The sequence below is a fragment of the Miscanthus floridulus genome, chromosome 1 (genome assembly GCF_019320115.1).
Source record: "Miscanthus floridulus cultivar M001 chromosome 1, ASM1932011v1, whole genome shotgun sequence".
NCBI lineage: Eukaryota > Viridiplantae > Streptophyta > Magnoliopsida > Poales > Poaceae > Miscanthus > Miscanthus floridulus.
Window position 1 is genome coordinate 135,553,954 of NC_089580.1, and position 23,411 is coordinate 135,577,364.

General features: G+C 43.4%; 1 protein-coding gene and 1 pseudogene across 3 annotated transcripts; both read left to right on the forward strand.

Moving 5' to 3' along the window:
• The first annotated feature begins 268 nt into the window (after positions 1-268).
• LOC136494441 (uncharacterized) lies at positions 269-9,163 on the forward strand (annotated as a pseudogene).
• A 2,881-nt stretch (positions 9,164-12,044) lies between these two features.
• On the forward strand, positions 12,045-21,769 carry LOC136541982 (PHD finger-containing protein 5-like). 3 transcript variants are annotated; one of them, XM_066534218.1, is made up of 4 exons: positions 12,045-12,315; positions 20,632-20,717; positions 21,070-21,189; positions 21,254-21,769. In XM_066534218.1, exons 1-3 carry the CDS (start codon positions 12,253-12,255, stop codon positions 21,158-21,160), a joined length of 240 nt encoding a protein of 79 aa, XP_066390315.1. In that variant the 5' UTR covers positions 12,045-12,252; the 3' UTR covers positions 21,161-21,189; positions 21,254-21,769. The 3 variants fall into 3 exon arrangements, with proteins under 3 accessions (XP_066390315.1, XP_066390309.1, XP_066390302.1); XM_066534212.1 differs by having other exon boundaries at positions 21,070-21,185; positions 21,247-21,769; XM_066534205.1 differs by having other exon boundaries at positions 21,070-21,165; positions 21,247-21,769.
• The last annotated feature ends 1,642 nt before the right edge of the window (positions 21,770-23,411 follow it).

Sequence of the window (23,411 nt, forward strand, 5' to 3'; positions counted from 1 at the left end):
AAAAAAACAAAAGAAAAAGAAAAGGAAAAAAGGAAAAGGAAACGAGCAGTGAGAAGGCTTCAGATAATCAGATTTGAGAGGCTTGACTTGACCCAAACCCAACTGGCCGCGCACACGCAGACCCAGCCTTCGTTCGTCGGCTCGTGGCTTCGTCCTCCTCGCCGCGCCCACCACCCCGCACCCCGTCGCCCGCACCACTTGCCAAGGCGCCAAGCCCTGACCGATCCTCGCCTAGGGGTTCCGGTGACCCCCGCCCACCCTACTCGCGATGTCTGACGTCACCTCCGACATCGGCGCAGAGCCGCCGCTCGCCGCCGCCGCCGTCGCCGTCGCCGTCGATGCCGCGCTTCCAGCAGCAGCCGAGCGGGCGCCAGCCGCCCCCGCCCGGCGCCGACCCCTTCGCCTTCGGTGTCGTCGCTTTCATCGGCATCTGCTTCGTCCTGGTGAGTCGTGACCTTTTGGCCTCTCCTACCTGGCTAATCTCGCTGATTTCCACTTGTGATCATTTCCCCCGATCGCGCGTAGGTAGATGCTCAGTCGCGTGCGCGCGCCTCATTGGCTGGTCCTGGGCTCGATCGGTGCCGGTGGGGAACTACTGGGTACTGTCGCGTGGATTCGCGTTGTCCTGCTGTGGGGTCCGGGGTTAATGGTAGGGCGTTGCTTGTTTTCGAGTTTAGGTTTGGTTCATTGGGGATGCCAGTGCTGATCTGGTGAGTGCCTACACTCTGCATAAGTGATGCGCATGGTTGAATTGATTGGGGGCGTTGGGCAGGCTGATATCAGCAGATTATCTCAGTTATCCATTATATTTTGCTGAAAATGAGTAGATGTTTCTGCCTTTTGCCACATTTGTTAGGGGCACTGTGCCTTCTGATACTTCTTGCTGCTCCTAATACCTACGGAGTACATGTTTACCACCAAACAACACACTTTAGCTCCAAACACGATCTATTTGGTCCTGTTGGGGGAATTTTGTATAATAGTTTGGAACTATTGATTGTATGGCCCAATTCATCATTTTCATCTTATATTTCTATCTTCTCTCACAGTATTGTATTCTTGTTTGCCTGTGTTCATCTTACTCCTCTGTGTGATGTTACTTGTACATTTTTATGTTCGATGACATCTGAAGTATCACCTTAGGACTAAACTATGTCCCAAGCAAAGAAAAAAAATCTTGTACTACATGATGTAGTTTGTTGCCTCTTGGGGTTTAAGTTTGGTGCCTTGGGGCTGGAATTGTTGGTTCTGTCAGTGCCCTTCAATGATGACATTGTGTATGCTTGAATTGATTATATTGTTCAATCATTGAGCTGGTCTCAATAATGCATTACATTTGCCAATAACGAGTCAATTTATGTGAGTTTCCATATTTGTTTAGTGGGCTGTGTTTGTAGATATTGCTGATTGTTTTATATCGAATTAAACATGTTAGCAGGTATCTGTCTTGAGTTAATGTCAGCAATGTAATAATTTTTAAGTTCTAAGTATGTCTCTATCACTCTTGAGGCCTTCCTTTTAAGTTTTTATACAATGGTCGAAACTATAGACTGGGGTCTTTATCAAGTTTCTGTTTCATGTCATGTGTTATTGTTTCTATCACTCTTTTTGCCCTTGTCAGTCTTCCTCTCTTTATAGTTTATATTGCAACAACCTTTACTTTTCAATGTTCTATGACAACTATAGAAGAGGAAACATCTTTGTACTTTAGAATGCTTCCTAGTTGGTTTGCATCCCCAGTTTCTCACAAGTGACTAGGTAATGAAATTACCTTCTGAATCATCCTACTTTTTTAATTTAAATACTTCTCTGGATTACATATATTGATATATACACCTACCTGTTTTCAATGCGAAATATATTTTAGTGGTACTAGGTGATAGCTTATGCAAAACCCTCTTCTGAGGCTATGGGGTGAACTTCGCAAGGAACATTGAATTAATACTGTTGCAAATTCACGTTTAGTTTATCCAAGATGTAGACATGCTTTGAATTTGATGCCCTGCCTTGGTTAAACAACAATATGTTCTGAAAATTAATCAATTTTGACTCATATAGAATGCAAAAGGTCAACATACATCATTTTGCCATCTAGTTAAATACTGTTGGCCAAACTTCCTAGTAAAATAGTAGGAGTTTTGCAAGAATAAGTCACACTATCCTGATAGTTTGGACAAAGGATACGTCATAGACTCTGCAAGGTCCTTTATATCCTTTAAGATTTAAGATTTATTATAAAAGATGGCTGCATGTGCTTGTATGCAGGATCACACTACTAAAAAATGTTTAAAGCAAGGTAGTTTCTGCTAAGTAAGAAAATTCATCAAGTTAAAAAAATGGTTCAACAATGTACACAGTTAATCATGGCCTAGTTATGAGCTTTGTTTATTTTCATTTTTGAACAGAGGCATGTGAAGCTAGTGAAGGAACAAAGTTGGGATTGAGTACTAATGTTGTGGAGAATTCTATTATTTTTAGGACAATTCTTCACATCAATCTGAAACAGTATTGCTCAAGTCCTGCCAAGGCACTAGGCACTGAGGGGGAAAAGATAGTTCTAATTGATACCCCCTTTTCATAGGCTATACTGTAGTTTGTCAAAAGCCATCACACCCTCTGACCCTTGCAAGGTCTGTAACCAAGCTCCTGAGACTCTAGTTCACCTCATCTTCCTTTGTGATATGACACATCAATCCTGGGGTTCCCATTGGCATGGACAGTGCGCGCTGCCAATGAGCGAGCTATGGAAATTGTCAAGACCACTGCAAGTCTGCAAGTCCCCAAGTCCACTACAACAAGGTCTTATTCCTTTGCTGCTGGAAACACAGTAGACAATCGTCTTCAAGGAAGAAGCAATCGTCGCTTGCAAGACTCAAGTCAGCATGAAAGGAGGATGCGTAGCTCTGGCAACACTAGCTGCAAGCTGCCGCACAAAAGAAATGTATTTCAGCGATGCTTTGTTTGGTGCAACACATTGGGCCTGTTTGTTTACCCCTCAGCTTATATAAGCTCAAGTGGTCAACAAACACCCAAACTTATAAGCCAGCTTATATAATCTTCCCCCCAGTTTATATAATCCTATAAGCTGCCTTAGACCACCTTATTTCAACCTTTTTCTTCCGCACCTATAAGCTAGGGGGTAAACAAACTGGCCCATGGTCTTCCATGTAACACTCTAACATAAACACATATGTACACTACTACACTATCTTATTAAGTCAAATGATGTATTAATTGTGATATCTTTAGGGGATTAATTTATTTAAAGGTCATTGCTATTCTAAAGTTTACAAGTGCTAGTTGATATGAACAATTAAGGTAGTCAGTTGCATAATGATCTTTTGCCGCTTCACAGTTCGGATTTTTTTTCCTTTTCTTATGCTATTTTTTGTGTTTTTATGGGTGTTTATTTTAATCCAGCGACTGGCATAATTAGGATCACTTCCTCTTCTGCGTTTAGTATGCATCAGTTGGAGTAGCACTCTGAATTAAAAAAACAGAAGTGTACAGTCAATATGTTTTCCTCCTTTCTTTCTGTAATTGAGGCAAAGCAGTACGACTGTACAAGCATATTGTTGATTGTTGACCTCTTTGGTATTGAATACCTTGTGCACTGGTAATATGTAGATTTCACTCTCAGTCCCATCAAGTGTTCTACATCAAGTTCCTGAAGGACATGTTGGGGTATACTGGAGAGGAGGTGCTCTTCTGAAGACAATCACTCCTCCAGGTACTCTTCTTTTTCTTTCTTTTCTGTCTTTTTTCGGTAATGTCCTTCTCTTTTTTAATTTTGTTAGTGCATCTTAATTAACTTTTTTTTTTCATCTGCTTCAAGGTTTTCATCTGAAGCTCCCTTTGATCACCCAGTTTGAGCCAATACAGGTTACACTTCAAACAGACCAGGCGAGTGAGAGTGAATTACACTCTTTTCCCTTTGGCTTCTGATCCTATGTTTCCACTGAAACCATAGTTTTGTTCACCTGCAAACGGTGGCTGCTTGTTTCCCTCATACGGTCATTCCAAAAGCTGCATCTTCTTGTTTTGATCGCACCCTATTTGATTTTCCTAGCTGCAAAATGAAAGATCACTTCTATTTAAGATGAGTTTATGATAGATATAGATTAGTTCACTCAGGATGCTAAACATGAGTTTTATGGTAGACATATTTATGCTGTTCATTATATTAAACCAGGTCAGAGATATTCCTTGTGGAACAAAAGGTGGTGTTATGATCAGCTTTGACAAAATAGAGGTATAATGCTACTCTTCTTTTTATTACAATTCTATATTTTTTTTACAAAGATGACCATCTGCTAGTTTCTGAACTGTTTGATTGACTGTCGTGCGTGCAGGTCGTGAACCGCCTCCGCAAAGAGTTTGTGCATGAAACCCTACTCAACTATGGTGTGCACTATGACAAGACATGGATATATGATAAAATTCATCATGAGATTAACCAATTCTGCAGTGCTCACAGTTTGCAGCAAGTTTACATTGACATGTTCGATCAGGTTAGCTGGTCCTTTTGGTTAGACAAATTTGGCTGTGGATGGACTAGTGCATGCAATATAGTTGACCTTAAACCCACAATTGTAACACACCTTATCTGTTCTGCAAAAATTACAGATTGATGAAACAATGAAAGAAGCTATTCAAAGAGACTGTACACGCTATGCTCCTGGAATTGAAATAATCAGTGTTCGTGTTACGAAGCCAAATATACCTGGTAGTATCAGAAGAAACTTTGAACTTATGGAGGAGGAGCGTACAAAGGTATGCACTTCATGTGACCAGATCATATGCTTAAACTGTACTCTTTAAACACAGTAACTTCTAGTGAGTCACAACATATGCATATATCTAGTGCAATAGTAAGTGATGGTTATTAACTAAATTTAAGTGTTGAATAAATTACTCTAATTGATAATAGGTGTTTCATTTTTCATGATTAACTGAAATATAGGAGTTGCATAATCGAAGCTTGCAAGCTTTAGAAGGTGGTTCCTGAACTTCTTCTTAAGGAACTGACTGCAAGTGCTTCAGTATTAAACTTCCATTCCTTATCTTTTGCTATGGTTTTATTATAAACTTCTGTTCCGTATCCTGTGCCATCATGTTAAAGCTGTGATGTTTAGATCATCCAACATTATGCAAACCATGATATCCATGGACATCTTTGTGAGGCTAACTTCATACTTGAAGATAAAATACATAGTTCATATTCATATGCATGAACTTGTGTCGATTTATAATACTTAAAAGGACTCAAATGTTCATTGTATCTGCTCATGTGTTTTACTTGAATTTATGTATTCTGTACAACATAGGCACTGATCGCCGAATTAGTTGATACTGGAGGCGTGTAAATGTATTATGCGTTCAAGAGACTAAATGGAAGGGTCAGAAGGCGAAGGAGGTGGACAATACAGGTTTCAAGCTTTGGTACACAGGGACAGTTGCGAATAGAAATAGAGTAGGAGTTTTGATTAATAAGAGCCCCAAGAATGGCGTGGTGGGAGTGAGAAGGCAAGGAGATATGATTATCTTAGTCAAGCTTGTCGTTGGTGATATGGTCTTGAACGTAATTAGTGCGTATGCCCCTCCAAGTAGGCCTCGACGAGAGTGCTAAGAGACAGTTCTGGGAAGACTTAGATGGCCTGATTAGAGCTGTATCTAGTAGTGAGAAGCTTTTTATAGGAGGAGATCTTAATGGGCATACAAGTGCAAGTTTCGAGGCAGTTCATGGAGTTGTTGGGTATGGTAGTAGGAATCAGGAGGGGGAGGAAGTTCTGGACTTCACGGTAGCTTTTGACCTGATGATAGCTAACACTTTCTTTAGAAAGAGAGAATCTCATCTAGTGACCTTAGTAGCGGACAACACTTAGCCAGATTGACTTTGTCCTCGCAAGAAGAAAGGACAAACGAGCATGCTTGGGTTGCAAGGTGATACCAGGGGAGTGTGTTGTTTCTCAACATAAGCTTTTGGTGGCAGACTTTTGTTTTCAGATGCATGCCCGTAGGGATAAACAAGCTATAAGATTGAAAGAACAAAGTGGTGGAAACTGAAATGGGAGACGTCAGAGGTATTCAGGGAAAGGGTTATCAAAGAGGGACTCTTAGAAGGAAGAAGGAGACATAAACAACATGTGGGAGAAGATGGCAACCAACATTTGGAAGGTGGCCTCAGAGGTGTGTGGAGTAACCAAAGGAAGTGGAGGCGAGGCTAAAGATACTTGGTGGTGGAACGAGGAAAGTCCAAAGGACAATTAAGGAGAAGAAAGAATGCTATAGACGCTTGTACCATGACAGCAGTGTGGACAACATAGAGAAGTACAAGGTGGCAAAGAAGACTGCAAAGCGAGCTGTAAGTGTGGCAAATGGTAGAGCGTACGAGGATCCTTACCAACATTTGAGTACGAAGGAAGGAGAGAATGACATTTATAGGATGACTAGGGTTCGTGAGAGAAAGACAAGGGACTTCAATCAAGTTCAGTGCATTAAGGATGAAAGGGAGCATCTCTTGGTGAAGGAGGATGAGATCCGACATCAATGGCAAGAGTGTTTTAACAAATTGTTCAATGGTTAGAATACGGACACAACCTTTCAGTTGGATGGCTCTTTTGATGACACTAATAGGCGCTTTGTGCGGAGAATCCAAGAATTTGAGGTCAGAGAGGCGTTGAAAAGGATGAAATGAGGTAAGGTGATGGGACCGGATGGTATCCCAATCGAGGTGTGGAGATGCCTCGGGAACCTAGCTATAGTATGGCTAATCAAGCTGTTCAACAATATTTTTCGATCGACCAAGAATAAAGGGGATATTCAAAGTTGTACTAATTACCGGAGAATTAAGTTGATGAGCCTTACTATGAAGCTATGGGAGAGAGTTATCGAGCATCGCTTGAGAACAATAACGCGGGTCTCTATGAACCAGTTTGGTTTCATGCCCGAAAGATCAACCATGGAAGCTATTTTCTTAATAAGACAAGTTATGCAGCGGTATAGGAAGAAAAAGAAGGACCTACACATGGTTTTTATTGACTTGGAAAAGGCATATGATAAAATACTAATGAATGTTATGTGGTGGGTTTTGGACAAACATAAAGTCCCAACGAAGTATGTCGGGCTCATTAAGGACATGTACAATAATGTTGTGACTAGTGTTCGAACAAGTGATGGAGACACAGATGACTTCTCGATTAGGATAGGACTACATCAAGGTTCAGCTTTGAGCCCTTATCTATTTGCCTTAGTGATGGATGAGGTCACAAGGGACATACAAGGGGACATTCCTTGGTGTATGCTTTTCACGGACGATGTAGTGCTAGTTGATGAAAGCCTTACATGAGTGAATCAGAAACTAGAGTTATGGCGGGAGACTTTGGAGTCCAAAGATTTTAGACTCAGTAGAACTAAAACTGAGTATATGAGATATAACTTCGGCACTACTACTCGGGAGGAGGAAGATATTAGTTTGGAAGGTCAAGTAGTGCCTAAGAAGGATATCTTTCTATATTTAAGATCAGTGCTACAGAGAGACAGGGATATTGATAAAGATGTTAGCCATAGAATCAAAGCAGGGTGGATGAAGTGGCGCCAAGCATCTGGTGTTCTATGTGACAAAAGGGTACCACAGAAGCTGAAAGGCAAGTTTTATAGGACGGTGATTAGACCTGCTATGTTGTATGGTGTAGAATGTTGGCCTACGAAAAGACGACATGTTCAACAGATAAGTGTTGCGGAAATGCGTATGTTGTGTTGGATTTACGGTCATACAAGAAGGGATCGAGTCCGGAATGATGATATACGTGATAGATTAGGGGTAGCATCAATTGAAGAAAAGTTTGTCTAACACCGGTTGAGATGGTTTGGACATGTCCAACGGAGACCTCCAGAGGCACCAGTGCGTAGTGAAATCCTAAGCCAGGATAGTAACGTGAAGAGAGGCAGAGGAAAACCGAAGTTGACTTAGGTAGATGCAATAAAAGGAGACTTGAAAGGGTGGAATATACCCAAAGATTTAGCTTTAGATAGGAGTGTTTGGAAAACAACTATTCACATGGCTGAACCTTGATCGTTTCTGTTGGGTTTTAACTCTAGCCTACCCTAACTTGTTTGGGATTTTAAGGCTTTGTTGTTGTTGTTGTTGTTGTATAGGCACTGATCGCCATCGAGAAGCAAAAGGTTGCAGAGAAGGAGGCAGAAACACAGAAGAAGATCGCACTATCTGAAGCAGAGAAGAACGCACAGGTGAGCAAGATCCTGATGGAGCAAAAGCTGACGGAGAAGGACAGTTCCAAGAGACAGGAGCAGATTGACAATGAAATGTACCTTGCACGAGAGAAAGCACTAGCAGATGCAAACTACTACAGGCACGGGTGGCAATACCATATTCTTTTCAAATTCGTTCTGCTCATGCACGCCTCTTTGTTTTCTTTTTTACTACTAACCGCATTTGGTTTGGTCTGTCCAGGATCTTGAAGGAAGCAGAGGCTAATAGGCTCAAACTGACACCTGAGTATCTTGAGCTGAGGTTCATTGAATCAATCGCCAATAACTCAAAGATTTTCTTCGGTGAAAAGGTATTGACTCAGACCTGCTATGTGTTGTTTTCTTGTGTGGTCCCTCGAGTCATGGGCTGAGCTGTGAACTACTACTCTGCAGATTCCTAACATGATCATGGATCAAAGGTTGCTCAAGAATTACCTTGATGCTGTTCCTAGGAAGGACCATTATGAAATGTAGAAGCGTGTTCCGTGAGTTGGAAGCAAAAGACCTTTTTTTGGTGTGAGATCCCACGCAGTAGATAGGATTCCCACGGAGCCGTTCAGTACATCAGTAAGCCAGAAAGGAGTCATCAGGATCCTCTTTAAGACGAAATTAGCAGTTATGAGATCTTTGGCTTGTTTTGTGTAGTAGTAGCATTAGGGCGACTGGAGCATTCGCATGTGACTGACAGTGATGCAACCAGTGCAAATCCTGTTGGGTATATTTCGTGCTAGTCTTCAAAACTGATGGTCAAGGCCGCTGGGCCCCAAACCCAGGTAGTTTTCTTGAGAATGTTTTGGGTACATGTTACTGATGGGAAGAACATTTAGGTGCACTGTTAGATGCAAAAGTTTTCTCGGTCATAAATGTGCAAGGTTGCTCCCTGACTTCATTATGTCTCTTTCTCCTTGTACACCCCCTGATCGACTGCAAAACACTCGGTGAAACCCATAAAGAATTGTGATTTGCGCCTGTCTACCTTTCCTGTCTTATATGGCTGCCACACAATGCTATGAATCAATATTGATTTGAAGTGGAGGAACGAGTCATGGTCTGGTGGTCTCGTCCATCCATGTAAAAAATATCAGCCCCCGCACCTCTCTCGTGCCTCCGTTGACTCTGCTTTCTCTCTTGCGCGTGCCTCCAGCGCTACTCACTCCCTCTCTCTCTCTCTCACTGTGGCGCGGGCGAGTGCAACGCCCTCGTCGTGGCCTCAGGACAAGCGGGCCACGACAGTGGCGGATGTGGGATGCGGGATAAGGGGGGGCTAAAACAACAGAGATGTTGATTTGCACGAAGATTTAACGGTGAAATCAAGTTTTTGCTACAGTAATTAGCATTGAAATCAAGAAATTAGGGGGGGCTGGAGCCCCCCCTTTGGATCCGCCATTGGGCCACGACACGGAGGCCCAAGCGGCCCTCGACACGGCGGCGCAATGTGTCGACGGCCTAGTCATGGACGGACCAGCGTAGCAGGCTCGGCACGAGTGGCTCCCCAGCGGATCTGGCTCCCTCTCCCAGTCGTGCGAGCGATGCCTCCTTGTCGCGTTGCGCAGCCATCGCTGCTGGCCCCGCGGCGACAAGCGCTGCCGGGCCGCTGCCTTCGGTGAACTTCACGCGCAGACAAGTCTCCATTCTCGCAAGCAACAAGGAGATATTGCGCTGCGCTGAAAGTGCGTGTTACAAGCGTATGTTTGTTTTCAGAGGTGCGTTGCAAGTGCTTCATACGGACGTTGCAAAAAGTAGATCGGGATGTTGCAAATGTTGTAAGTGTTTCAAATGAATGTTGCAAGCGTTTGTTCAAAATGTTTCATCTGTTTCAGGCGTATGTTGAGAGTGTTTCAAATGTTTCATTTGTTTTCAGTCTTATGTTGCAGCAAGTGTTTTCATGTTGCAAGTTGCAAGTGTTTTATCTGGATGTTGCATATGCTGTGGTGACTATACAATGTATGTTGCAAGTGTATGCTTTAACTGTTTTAGATGTATGTTGTAAGTATTTTATTTGGATGTTGCATATGTTGCAATAGCTATACACATATTTCCTCCATCCCTAAATAACAGTCGTTTTCGCTTTCAAAGAAAAAACTTTGACTATATATATATATATATATATATATATATATATATATATATATATATATATAATATTAATATTTATGGTAAAAAATAAAATATCATTAGATAGATCGTTAAATCTATTTTCATAACAAATTTATTTGGAGATACAAACGTTGCACGTATTTTCTACAAATTCAGTCAAACTTTCGACATGAAAACCAAAAGTGACAGTTATTTAGGGACGGGATGGAGTATGTTGCAAGGTTATGTTTTCAAATTTTCACCTGCTTCAAACGTATTTTACAGTAAATGCTTCAGGTTGCAAGTGTTTCAAATAGTTTGACTTTTTAAAAAGCGAGAATTGTATTTTCTTAGGGAGGGAGTAACACATATATCTATATCTAACATTAAAGAGATAAAATTTCTCTCCACCTATTTTTTTCCGGTATGGAAACTATCTCTATTCGTTTTGTCTATAACCCTCATGTTTTATATGCTGGGTTTTGGATAGCTACAAATTCAAATCCAAAATCCAAATAAATCTCTCCTATCCTAAGTAAGCTGAATAGGAATTCCTAATAAAACATAAAACAGATCCGAAAAGATCTCTCCTATATCCTAACAAATAAGCTGTTGAATAGGAATCCTAATCAAATAATTAGCCCAATATGGAGTAATAAATTATGAAGAGTTTCCTTACGTTTCATGTCGGTCCCGTAAGTTTGGCGTTTGTTTTCCTTTTGTTCGATTTTGGTATGGTTTTGTTCGATTTTGGTTCGGTTGCTTTTACTTAACGTCTTCCGTTATTATTTTTCTCTATTTTTATTTATCATTTTTCTTACTTTCCCCATAAGTATAAAAACTAATAATAAATAAATATTATGATACTTAAGCACTTGACCTCTTTTAAATAAATAGATGTTTTCATCACTAAATCATTGATGTGATAAAATATTGATTTAGTTTTAAATAAAAACAATTTTAATCTTTTTACAACATGATATAGCCAATGGTCCAACTAATCAAACCTTAAACTAAAATATTGAACAGTTTATTGTCCAGTTTAGTCTAGACAATTATGCCTCTAAACTTTATGCATGTACTAGTGAAATACAAGACCTACCATGTGAAAAATCAAGAAAGGTCTCCTATTATAATCATCAGTGCATAGACCAGTCCTTGACACTGTCATCAACTTACACCCTACTGACTATATATAATAAAAAATAGAATTATAAAATTTTATGGGTCCACAAAAAAAGATCACTGTAACTCAATATTTAACTGTACCAATGATAGATAGTATGAAATTAAAATTATGATATATTTACAAGTAAATATGTTTGTGCTTTGCGTTAGAGAAAAAAACCTATCAAGACTATATTTTAAATTTGATACATACTTCACAAGACATTGTCGTATTGTTAACAACATTAGCTTATATATTATGGACGTTATAGTCATCTTAAAATAAATTATAGCTTTAAAAATTATCGAAAGGATAAACATAAATATGTATAAGTATTATCCCGGTGCTCATTTTCCATGAATGTTATTTTTTGAAACTATTTTCCATGAATGTTTGATAGACTTTTATCTCTCCCGTTGCAACGCAATAAAAAGTCATATCTAATGTACCGATTCTTAGCATTCATATTGTAATTATAAATCATGTCTTATCACGCAACGAATAATTTTTTTCGTTTCACGCCAAACAACCTAAGCAAACACGCCCTATCCCTCGCATCTTTCCTCTCGTACCAGTGCCAGACTGCCAGCGTGGCCGCCGCCGCCGCAGCTGCTGCTTCGTGCGTCGTGCCTCCGCATCGCGGCTCGTCTTGGAGCTTCACCTAATCCCTGAGGTGTGGCACCGGCGGGTGAGGCATATTGGCGAGGCGGCACCGGCGGCGTTCGGTCCCAGAAGAGATGGCGGGGGGCCCTAATGTCGCGGGCTTGATCGAGGACGATGCGGTCTCTGTCATCACGGAGGTAATCGCTGAGATCTCATGATGGGTTCAGGTTAGGTTTTTGAGCGAAGTTGCGAAATCGGGCGAAATTGGTAGGTTTGGTTCGTGGGTGGATCGAGGGGGAGAGGGGGCCAATCTACCCGATCTCGTAGCACAGTTAGCTGAGGCAGCACCTGCTACATTAAAGTATGGTACAACGGCGCACTGAGCAGAGGGGAATCGATGGTTGTGCATACTGCATAGTGTTGATTTGCTCTGTAGCGGATCCGATTGATTGGTGCATCCCATGTTTAGGCATACAGAGGCATCATAATCTGAAACATGCAAAGGTACCTTGTGCAGCAATCCATTTTGACGACTTCATCATGAAAGAAACATGAACGCAGTTAGCTTGTTCAGCAATTCAGTTCTTAAGGTTCTGTACTGTTCAGTGTTCCTAGTCTAGTAACTGGTCGCAGGCTGGTAACTGTGAGCGGTAACTTAAAGCTGCCTTTTGTTGTTGGGCCAAGCTTGTGTTCTTTTTTTTTTTTTGATAAAGGCCTTTTGTTGTTGGGCCAACTTTTTTGCCTAAAAAGACTCTAACGTCATCATCTACCCGGTGATACCAAATCTTATTCCTGCTCTACACCTAAAAAGACTCTAACGTCATCATCTATCCGGTGATACCAAATCTTATTCCTGCTAGCGCATCCACATCCGATACGAATCATCGATCCTCAACTTGGAGCTCACGCGTATGCATCCTACCCTGATTCCAATACAAAGACCGGACCCACATGTCTGTGTCTGATATGAAGTCCTTGGAGCTCACGTGTCCGCATCCGATTACTGAGGTTCGGCTTAAAAAATATAACTGCGGTGCAACGCACGGGCATATATCCAGTAGTCTATGAAATATCAAGACAAGGGGTCAAAGGTGAAGAGTTGTGAGTCGACCCCTTAGCACAATACATCGACATTTATTTATCACTAGATATATGCCCGTGTGTTGCACTAGGGCTGTGATTTTTTGGACTAGACCTCAGTAATGGGACACAATATATGATCTTTGTGAATCCTGTAACACCCTTGTGTTTTGCATCATGTTAAAAACCACTAAAAATTTGAACTTTTTAAAACTTTACAACAAATTTAAAACATTGACTATTTATTTTCTGCAAAACCACTTTTAAAAGAAAATGTTTTCCAAAAACCTTTGCATCAAAAGTCACCATAAGCATTTAGGTTAGAATATTTGGAGTGACGAAATGATTGTTTGATTGTATGATTTGTTTGCCATAGAGTTTATTTGGCACCAAATATTTTCCTTGGCATTCTCCACCCAAATAATTTCCTTGACCTCTCCCTTGATTTACCAATCTCTCCACATTTCAAATTCCCCTTGAATTCCATTCAAACCATTCAAATGTGTATTTAGTTTATTCTGGGAAAATGAAAAGGAATTCATAAATGGGAAATGAACCCCGGGCTCAAACTTACCTCCCTCCTCTCTGGCCCGCGAGGCCGCCTGCCTCCACTCCCGCAACGGGCCGCCGCTAGCCCAACCGAGCACTCGCACTCCCCCACAGTGGGCCGGCCCAACCCGGCACGCGCCGCGCCGCTCCCACGGCCTTCCCTCGCGCCCACTGACACCGCGGCCCCACCTGTCGGATATGTCGCCTACCTCACGACGTCGACACAAATCTCGCGTCGCCTGCGTCGTCTACCTTCGCCGCCTCGGGCTCGCCGTTACCGCCTTAACCCGGCAAAGCGGATAAGCACAAGGATGTCGCGGACCCCACCAAGACCTCGCCACCTTATCTCGTCCACCACGCGGCAGCGTCCGAGCGCCCAAACATTGCCGCCGCAATGGCCGTGCTCCGGTCCAGCTCGCTACCAGCCAAGCAGTGGATAAGGCCGCACTATTGCGAACCGCATTAGGTTTGAACGCGTGCGCGGGAAGGAGGAGACTTGGCGCCTGCGCAACCGAGGCGTGCGGCGAGAAATATCTCGCCGCCGCGAACCGACCTTGCCAGCCTATAAATAGGCCCGGTGAGTGCTCCCCGACTTCAACCATCAACTCCACAAGCTTCGCCTAGGCGAGGAACATATCATCTCCCCCTTAGCTCCTCCTCTCCCCTCTTTCCCGGAGCGCTAGCCCAATTTCCCCCAATCTGGTTCGACTCAGCCGCCATGGGAGCAACCTTCGAGCTCTCCCTCTCCGGCACGTCATGGCTCAATAGGAGTGGCCAGCTCTCTCCTAGACCCCTCCTCTACCTCCGCCATATCTAGGTCCCTAATGCATATGTAAGAATCATGTCACCTAGTGGCACTCGATAACCGCTTAGTCAAAGATTTTTCCTCTTTATAGTACGGCTATCGATCCTAAACACACTCACACTCTCTATGGTGTCTTGAGTGCCAAAACAAAACCTATTTGGATACCTTTGCCTTGATCAACACTTGTTTTTGTTTTTTCTTTCTTCTTTTCAAGTTGGAGCACTTGATCTTCAAGTTTGGCCACCACCATCACCATGACCATCATCTAGCTCCATCACTTGGTGTGTACAACCCTATCTCAATCACAACACTTAGGAACTAGGGTTAGTACACTATGTTTCATCAATTATCCAAAACCAAACTAGGGCTTTCGCTCGGTGGCGAACTGCTCTTAGTGGCAGGGCGACGCAGAGGGGGAGACCGGGGTGGACAGATCGACCAAATTGATTGAGGATAGTTAGAGTACCCTATTTTTCTTAACAGGAGGTTCATTAGCAGATTAGTTACCATGTCTAGGAAAATTTCTAAACTCTGTTACAACTACATAACGGCTCTCTAGAAGTCTATAAAGCAGTTTCCCAAAATTGATCGGACGCACTCGAACAATAATATTCTAGAGGGGCCCTCCAGAGGTGCATAGAGGATGGACCAGACGCAGCAGTGCCTTCTGAACTAAAGATTTGGCCTCTTTGGTTCATGGCCTGCCATACAACTCAGGAGCCAGACATTCATCTGCACCCAGGCACAGGAAATCAGACGCTTGAGGTTGCACACGTGGTCCTGTTTGGTTGGTGGCTGTAAAAAGCTTCCTAGGCGTCCGATTTTGGATGCCTGGGGCCAGGATTTGTTGTGTGGTAGGCATTTGCCTACCAAGCCTCCAACTAAACAGGCTCAATTCGTGCCCATTTGTTCTTGCATTGCTTTGTAGTTGTAAACATTGACCCTTGTGAATGCCCATGTTGAATAGCCCTTCAAAGTTCACTAGGTTCTACTGTAACAAGCTGTCCAGCTATTTTAATGGATTTAATTTTAGTAGCCGGCAAGCCCCTAGGAACTGCCGCATCAGGTGCGACCTCAGGGGCAGTAGCCTCCTCTGGAAACGCAGCCACGGCCGCCACTTCAGTAGGGACAGCGTCGTCGAGGTAATCGGCAGACTCCAAGTAGAAAAGCCGTTGGCACTGATGACCACGGACATAGGGCTCATCGCAGTTGTAACAGAGCCCTTGGCGGCGGCGTTCCAGCTGCTCAGCCGGCGTCAAGCGACGAAAAGGATGGCCCGGAGCTGATGGGCCAGCCGCTGTTGGTGGCGCGGGCAAGGCCAGAAGGGCGCCTGTGCCTGCTGGTGCTGCCAGAGCTGGACGGGGAGGCGCTGGTAGTCCTGGGCGCTGCGGTGGCCGCACCCCACGCTGGGCTGTGGCCGGCGTCATGGCCTGGGCACGGCGCTCGAAAGCCCGCGCAAGATGCATGGCTGTCTGAGGATCCTTGGGGTCGCGTAGCTCAACATCCACCTTGATGTGTTCAGGGAGGCCGCCCACAAACAACTCCGCCTTCTAGGGGGCTGACAGGTTGCGGGCATGGCAGAGGACAGCATTGAAACGGTCAGAGTACTCCTGGACCGTTGATGTGAAGGGTAGCCGGGCGAGTTCGGACAGGCGGGTGCCACGAACTGCCGGCCCGAAGCGAAAATTGCAGAGCTCCTTGAAGCGATCCCAGGTAGGCATGCCCTCATCTTGCTCGAGGGCGTAGTACCATGTCTGGGCCACGCCGGTCATATGATATGACGCGAGCCAGGTGCTGTTCGAGGCCGGGGTTCGCTGACCACGGAATAACTGCTCACAATGGTTGAGCCAGTTCAGGGGATCCTCGGCGCCGTCGTAGGTCGTGAATTCCAGCTTGTAGAAGCGAGGAGGATGCGTGCCCTGGCCGGCAGCGTGGACTGCTGGCTCGGAAGCGCTGCCCGAGGATGGTGATGCGCTGAGGTGGCCAGGCGGCGAGCTGCCACCGTAGAAGAGGGGACCATCAGCGCCCCCATAGAAGGTCCCATCGGTGACTTGGGGTCCACCGTGAAGGACCACAACGCCGGTGGTGGGTGCTGGAGCGACCCTCATTGTGGCCGCTAGGGCACTCGCCATCGTGTACACCGTCCCCATCGTCGTTGCCAAGGCATAAGACGGGATCGGTGAAGGAGAAGGCGGCATCCGCAGCTGATGGATGGGAACCGGGTCGGTCGGCTGCACGCCCTGGAACGACGACGTCGGCGTCCCGTAACCGGGCAGCTCGTAGGGGAAAACCGGCGGCAGGGAGGCCACGGCCGATTGCGGCAGCGACCAGCTGGCCGGTTGCGGCGGCTGCATGCTGAGAAGGTAGGACTGGATGGCGCTGACGGAGCGGGCAAGATCGGCGACCACCGCAGCCAATTGGTCCGGCGTCGACGACGAAGGTGCAGTCGGCGCTGAAGTAACAGGCAGCGGGGAAGTGGTGACCGTTTCTTCTCAGATGTGGTGGCAGGGGGCGGCAGGGTGGTGGTGGGAGGAGGACCTGACATCGTTGATACCAGATTGATAGAACGTGAGGTCCTACCGGAGTTGCTGCGAAGGTTGTAAGGATGGAAGAGTGGAGGGCGAGGGCCTGGGAAGCGGCGGCGGCGTGTTGGCGCCGTGATGGGCCACAGCGCTAGGGCTGAGGGCGAGAGGAAGGAGCGGCTAGGGCTCTCAAGGGAAGCCGGCAACTTTAATTGTTGCTTCTGCTTAATTCTATCAATAGAGTTTACAAATATTTATATCCCCTTCTATGCAACCTATTTTGCTAAATAACCTATCTGGGATAAATATAAATTGCAAATAGTAAATAAAATCACAAATAATAGGATAATAGAGATAACTGGGCTGTTAGCCCAACTAATCTAGGCGCCATGAAGCCCAGGGGCGCCACCTAGCCTTCTGTTGTGCGCCGGCGCCTGGTATACTGGACGCTGGTCATAACATATTCAGTAAATTGGTATTTCCTTTCTCTTGTCTTGAACAAAGAGGTTTTCACAAGCATTGGCTGTGAATGGATCAAATCGTCATGATCTTGGGAACCCTTAGTATGAAAGTCAATAACATCTATGGTCCCTGCTTCAAAATTGGGAAAGGGGTAGGACAAAGAGACCCACTTTCCCCTTTTTTATTTAATATAGCTGCTGATTCCTTAGCAAAAATGGTAATCTCTGCTCAAAAGAACAACCTCCTCAATCCTCACAGCTCTAGTGCCAGAATATGTGAAGGATGGAGTGGCTATTCTCCAATATGCTGATGACACAATTTTGTGCATCCAAGACAAAAAAGAACAAGCCACCAATTTAAAATTTCTGCTATATCTGTATGTATTCACGTCGTGGCTCAAAATTAACTTTTCTAAGAGTGAAGCTATTATGGTTAGCCAAGATGTTGCCAAATCTATTGAATATGTCAATATGCTGAAACCTTCGGATGCTCTATTCGGAAATGGGCAATGGCCAATAAAATACTTAGGGTCCCTGTTTCTGGATCCAAAATTCATATTGCTGACTGGCTGCCTCTAACTGAAAATCCTCAAGAGATTGGATGGATGGCAAGGTAACTCTCTGTTCATTGGTGGCAGAACCATTCTTTGAATTCGTGTTTAAACAGCATGCCTACTTATACTATGTCCATGTACCTTCTCCCCCTAGCCGTTAGATTTTTCTGGCAAGGTGGGCGGATGAAAAGAAAATACCATTTGGTAAAATGGAAAATTATAACTAACCTAAAGACAAGGGGGGTAGGGATTAAAGATCTTGTTGGAAATAATCCTGTGTGTCTAGGTGCATGCTAATGTCTAGGTTCATAGCATTTACTTTAGCTAAATTTCAGCATGTAGTAATAGAAGGAATAGGCTGATTAGTTGGGTAATATTCTGCATTAGTTAGGAGGCTATCACAGCCTGATTTGTAGCTCACGTTTGGCTAAGTAGAAGAGAACAGAAAAGGCAAAGTCATTCCAGCCACCAAAACCACTTGTTCTCGTGTGTGTTTCTTGTGTTTGAGTTCCTGGTGTCCTGTTAGAGGCGTATCTGCCTTTCAGATCTGAGGAAAATGAGTATGAGTTTGTTATGCAAGTGGTGGTGGAAATTGGAAAATGAAAATGGGATATGGCAGGAGATTGTGAGAATGAAATATCTAGAAGGTAAATGTTTAACACAAATTACTCTCGAAACAAGCAATTCCCCTGTGTGGAATGACCTTATTAAAATCAAACATATATACATATGTTGGGAGATCCATGAGGCTGGGAAATGGAAAATCTATTGATTTTTGGCTGGATACTTGGTGTGGAAAAGTATCCCTGATTCCCTGAAGGATAAGTTTCCTGATCTGCACAAAATATGTACTGTTCAGTAAATGATCTATATATAAAGAATTGGAGATTGAAGTTCTGGAGATGGTTAAATGAAGGTCTACAAGACGAGCTTAGACAACTTCATAACATTCTGTTTAGATACAAAATCAATGATGACATTTATGTTGCTATTTGGAATTGGGAGAGTGAAATTGGTTTATAAACATCTTTGCCGTAATAGCTACGGTCCTCATAATAAACAAATGTGGAAGGCCAAGATGCCTCTCAAAATTAAGATCTTCATGTGGCTGACTTTACAAAACTCAATTCTGAACTAAAGACAATCTCATGAAAGGAAAGTGGAAGGGGGTGTTTCTTGTGTCTTCTGCCCCCAGATAGTCTGCATCTCATCTCTTTTTTGAATGTCCAGTCAGTAAATATGTGTGGAGCATTTGCCTTCACCTTTGGAGTGTCTGTTAGACCATCCTCTTTCACCCAATATTGGCTCAAGATTAAGTGGAGTTTACCAAATGGCAAACAAGTGTATGATGTTGGTTTGGCTGCAATCTGTTGGGCCATTTGGAAGACAAGAAACGCCATCTGTTTTGAAGGAAAGAGAACTAAATCCCCCACGGAGATCATCTGTTTGATTTGCTCCTTGTTAACATATTGGGCATGGTGCAGAGATCCTGAAGTTGGTGGTCCTGCAGTTTCATCAGCAAGGTCAGAAGGAAGATGGAGCAATGTTAGAAGGAAGATGGAGATAACAGCTTCGCGATAACCAAGACAAACAGCCTGCAGTGAGGATGTCTGTTTGGCGTGCAGTTTGGAACGGCCTGTGTGCTGTAACAGCTGTTCTGGGCTTGTAATAAGTCATGGTCTTCATAGCCTTGACGGCATAAATTCTTAAAACTTAGTCAACATTGCTCTAGCCTTAGGCTGTGCTGGTGTTTGGTAGTTTTGGATGCCTTTTGTCTGAACCCTGGGTGTTCAGTACAACAGGCAGCTGGTTTGGTTCTGGTTAAGCACGTACTATGGATTGCTAAACTCTTGTAATTACGTTGCTTTTGTTAATGAAATTCAGTTCGCCCATGGTGAAAAAAAGTTCATCAATGCTTAGGTTTTGCATTTAATTGTTCCCTGCACCCATTCTTTTAGTGGATGTTGTCCGTTCACTGAAACAGCCTTTAAATCAGTCTACTGTGTTGCTTGTTGTTGGACCAGTTCATGTTCTTTGTTTTGGATAGAGAGACGGAGACTCGGAGCTTTATCATAGGCATGCGCAACCAGTTCGAGTTTTGTCTCATGAGGTTGTGTTGGTGAATTGTTTCTGTCAGATTGATCAAAGGATAAATTAGACTATCGTTGTACTGAGTTTTCTTGCATATATGTTCATTGTCAGAATGGTTATTACTGCTCCCTGTTCATGTACTTGCCAGATTGACATTGAAAACATCTTAACACATTTGTCTCAAACAAAGGATTTAATACCCATTCATTCTTGCAGTCTTTTGTAGATGGTAGAAGCCATAACTCATGTGCACATGTCAAATAACTCTTCAAGGAGACCTTTTTTTAATAAAATCTTTGTCAGTCATTTGGTGTCACTCACTCATTTGGTATTCTGCTGAACATCTTTTTCAGTCCTATGATTATGTCTCCATGTCCATGATACGTGTGAAATAATTAGATGGACTCAAAGTTTGTGTATCCAACTGCATGATTTTTTTCCATAACTGCAGGGCTTAGTGGTGTGTGAGATATGTGGCAGTGGCAGTGCCCCTCATCTTATTGCAAACTGCGCTCGGTGCAGTGCGCGTGAGCATTGGTACTCCCTTTCTTCTCTCCTACCTGCCTATTGCCTTTTTCCTTTGTTCTTCACATACAACTAAGCTCTAGGAAAATGTACATAAATATACATATGATCGTCTGTCTACAACATGTGCTGATCAATTGCTAGACACGTTTGTAAAGGATGTTTGGATAGTAGGAAATGATAATAAGAACAGAAGGCTTTGCCACAGATAACTCATGTAAAAGATTGTAACTAAATAAGGCCTTGGGATATTTCCATCTGTTGTTGGTCTGTACAAAATGGCCACTATCTGTAAAAATGGTGAAATGAATGAATGAATTCAAGTTTCTGAAAGCTTTTCTGTTTTCTATTTCCAAAAAAAAAGGTACTGTATGCAGGTGTTGACGTTTCTGATTCCACGCATATGGTTTTGTAATAGATGCCAACGAAAGGCCAACAGGGCACCCAGATCCTAGCCAAGGTAGCGATTTCTGCTTGTTGGTAGGTATGTTTTACGTAGTCCTGGCCTGAATGAAACTCCGGATCACTCACTCCCCTGCAGCCTGCAGGTTCCGGACATGAGTTGTGCACTGGAAGTTGCAGGGATACTGGAAGTCACGAAGCCAAATTCCCTTGATTCTGCCCCGACGGAAGTTGCAGGGATACTGGAAGGTTGCAGCTAGTCTTGTGTGAGAAAATTTGGCTTGCTTTGTGTGGTTGTATTGGCAATTTGGCATCGCTGAAGCAAATGCCCATGTGGGCGTGTGGCTTGGCACCGGTCGCATCAGAAAATGTATGTCGGATATTCTTTCACCGCGAGTGAGCAGTTAGTATTTAGCAGGTAATATCATGTTGTGATTACGACATTGAGTACAGGACAGGAGAGAGAGAGAGATTCACGCCTACAGTTCTTCCGGACATGGAATACGTACGTATTAGCCCTGTTGGCGAACTTATCAGCCCGGCTTAGTATGCGAAAGTCAAAACCGAGTTGGTGCGCTAGTTGTGTCGGTGTAAATGTGATTGATGGAAGTAGCAACCAGGTACGCTGTACTACGTAGTACAGATTCTGGAGGCAAACTTGATGATGGATTGGTTGCACAATATACTAATGAAGTAGAATTTGTTGCAAAAAAAAAAAGGTGGCTTGGCATCGCGAGCTACTCCTGCTACGAGAGCACTATCAGCATGTAATGCGGACCCATCTTCCATCTATATTTAGGAGGGTTAAAAAATATATGGAATGGATTGAGCTTCTCCCACCATTAGGGCGTCCGCAGTGGGCGTTCTTTAGCCGGTTCAATCTAATCATCATGTTCGCTGGATCGTTTCTATAACTTATAAATCGACTGATATTATTTTATTGTGAGAGAAAAATACTATATTATGACTGATAAATATGACTGATACGAACTGATAAATATGACTGATACGATGAAACGAATATAGTGAATAAATGCGACCATAGGACCAAGTCATACACTGCGTACTTGATTCTATGAAGAAGCCGCTCCTATCCAACGAACCCGCTCCCATTCTCTTCTCTCTCTCCTGCGCGTCGGAAGTCGTGTCGGAAGTCAGACTGAGGAAAGAGAGGGGATCGGCAGACAGTAATAAATGGTGGGCCCAATTATAAACTCAGATCCGGTTCTACACATTGGAAACTAAGGGGGTGTTTAGTTTTTTAGTCGCTCCTAAAATTCATGTCACATCGAATATTTAGATACTAATAAGAAGCATTAAATATAGATTAATTACAAAACCAATTACATAGATGGAGGCTAATTTTCGAGACGAATTTTTTAAGTCTAATTAATCTATCATTAGCACATGATTATTGTAGCACCACGTTGTCAAATCATGGACTAATTAGGCTTAAAAGATTCGTCTCGTAAATTAGTTGCAAGTTATGCAATTAGTTTCATAATTAGTCTATATTTAATACTCCATGCATGTGTCCAAATATTTGATGTGACAAGAATTTTAGGAGTTCCTGCAGGAACCAAACAGCCCCTAAATACTAGAAGCCATCACATCACTATGGGACCCACCCAAAGAGCCGACCCCGCATCTATACACTGCGGACGCTCTTAGGCCCACCATTGGCCATGGGGCCCACATGTCGGCCACTCAGACTGTCCATGAGATGATATGGCATACTCTCTTGGTTCTAAAATAAGTGCAAGTCTGGCAAATTAATCTTAAATTTAACCAGATATATAGAAAAAATAGCGATGTTTATGATACCAAATAGACATTATTAGATTAGTCACGTCATATTTTTTTAATAAACCTATTTAGAGAATAGATATAAATGTTGATACTATTTTGTATAAATAAATTTAGTCAAATTTGAGATCAAACGTGCGAGAGAAGGATAGAAACGGCGCTTCACGCCATCGCGGAGGGGGCCAGAAAAAAGAAGCCAGCTGAGGAAGGATTTTGAGAGAATATTCCCTAGTGGAATTACTCCATCCCTAATGTCTACTAACTAAACATCCTAGAAACCGAAACGGAACCGTTCCGCTCTGGTCCGATCTCCAACCAAACGAATCCTAAGTGGCTCAAAAATACAATTTGAAAGTTCATGGAACTAGAACCCTGCTTGAATCTCATGGACTAAAGTTTAGTTGGCTAAAACTAACTTTAGACAAAGGGGTCGTTTGGATCATGACTACCTAATCCTATAAAAAGACTTTCATGCCCCTGGATTGCTATGCCCCACGG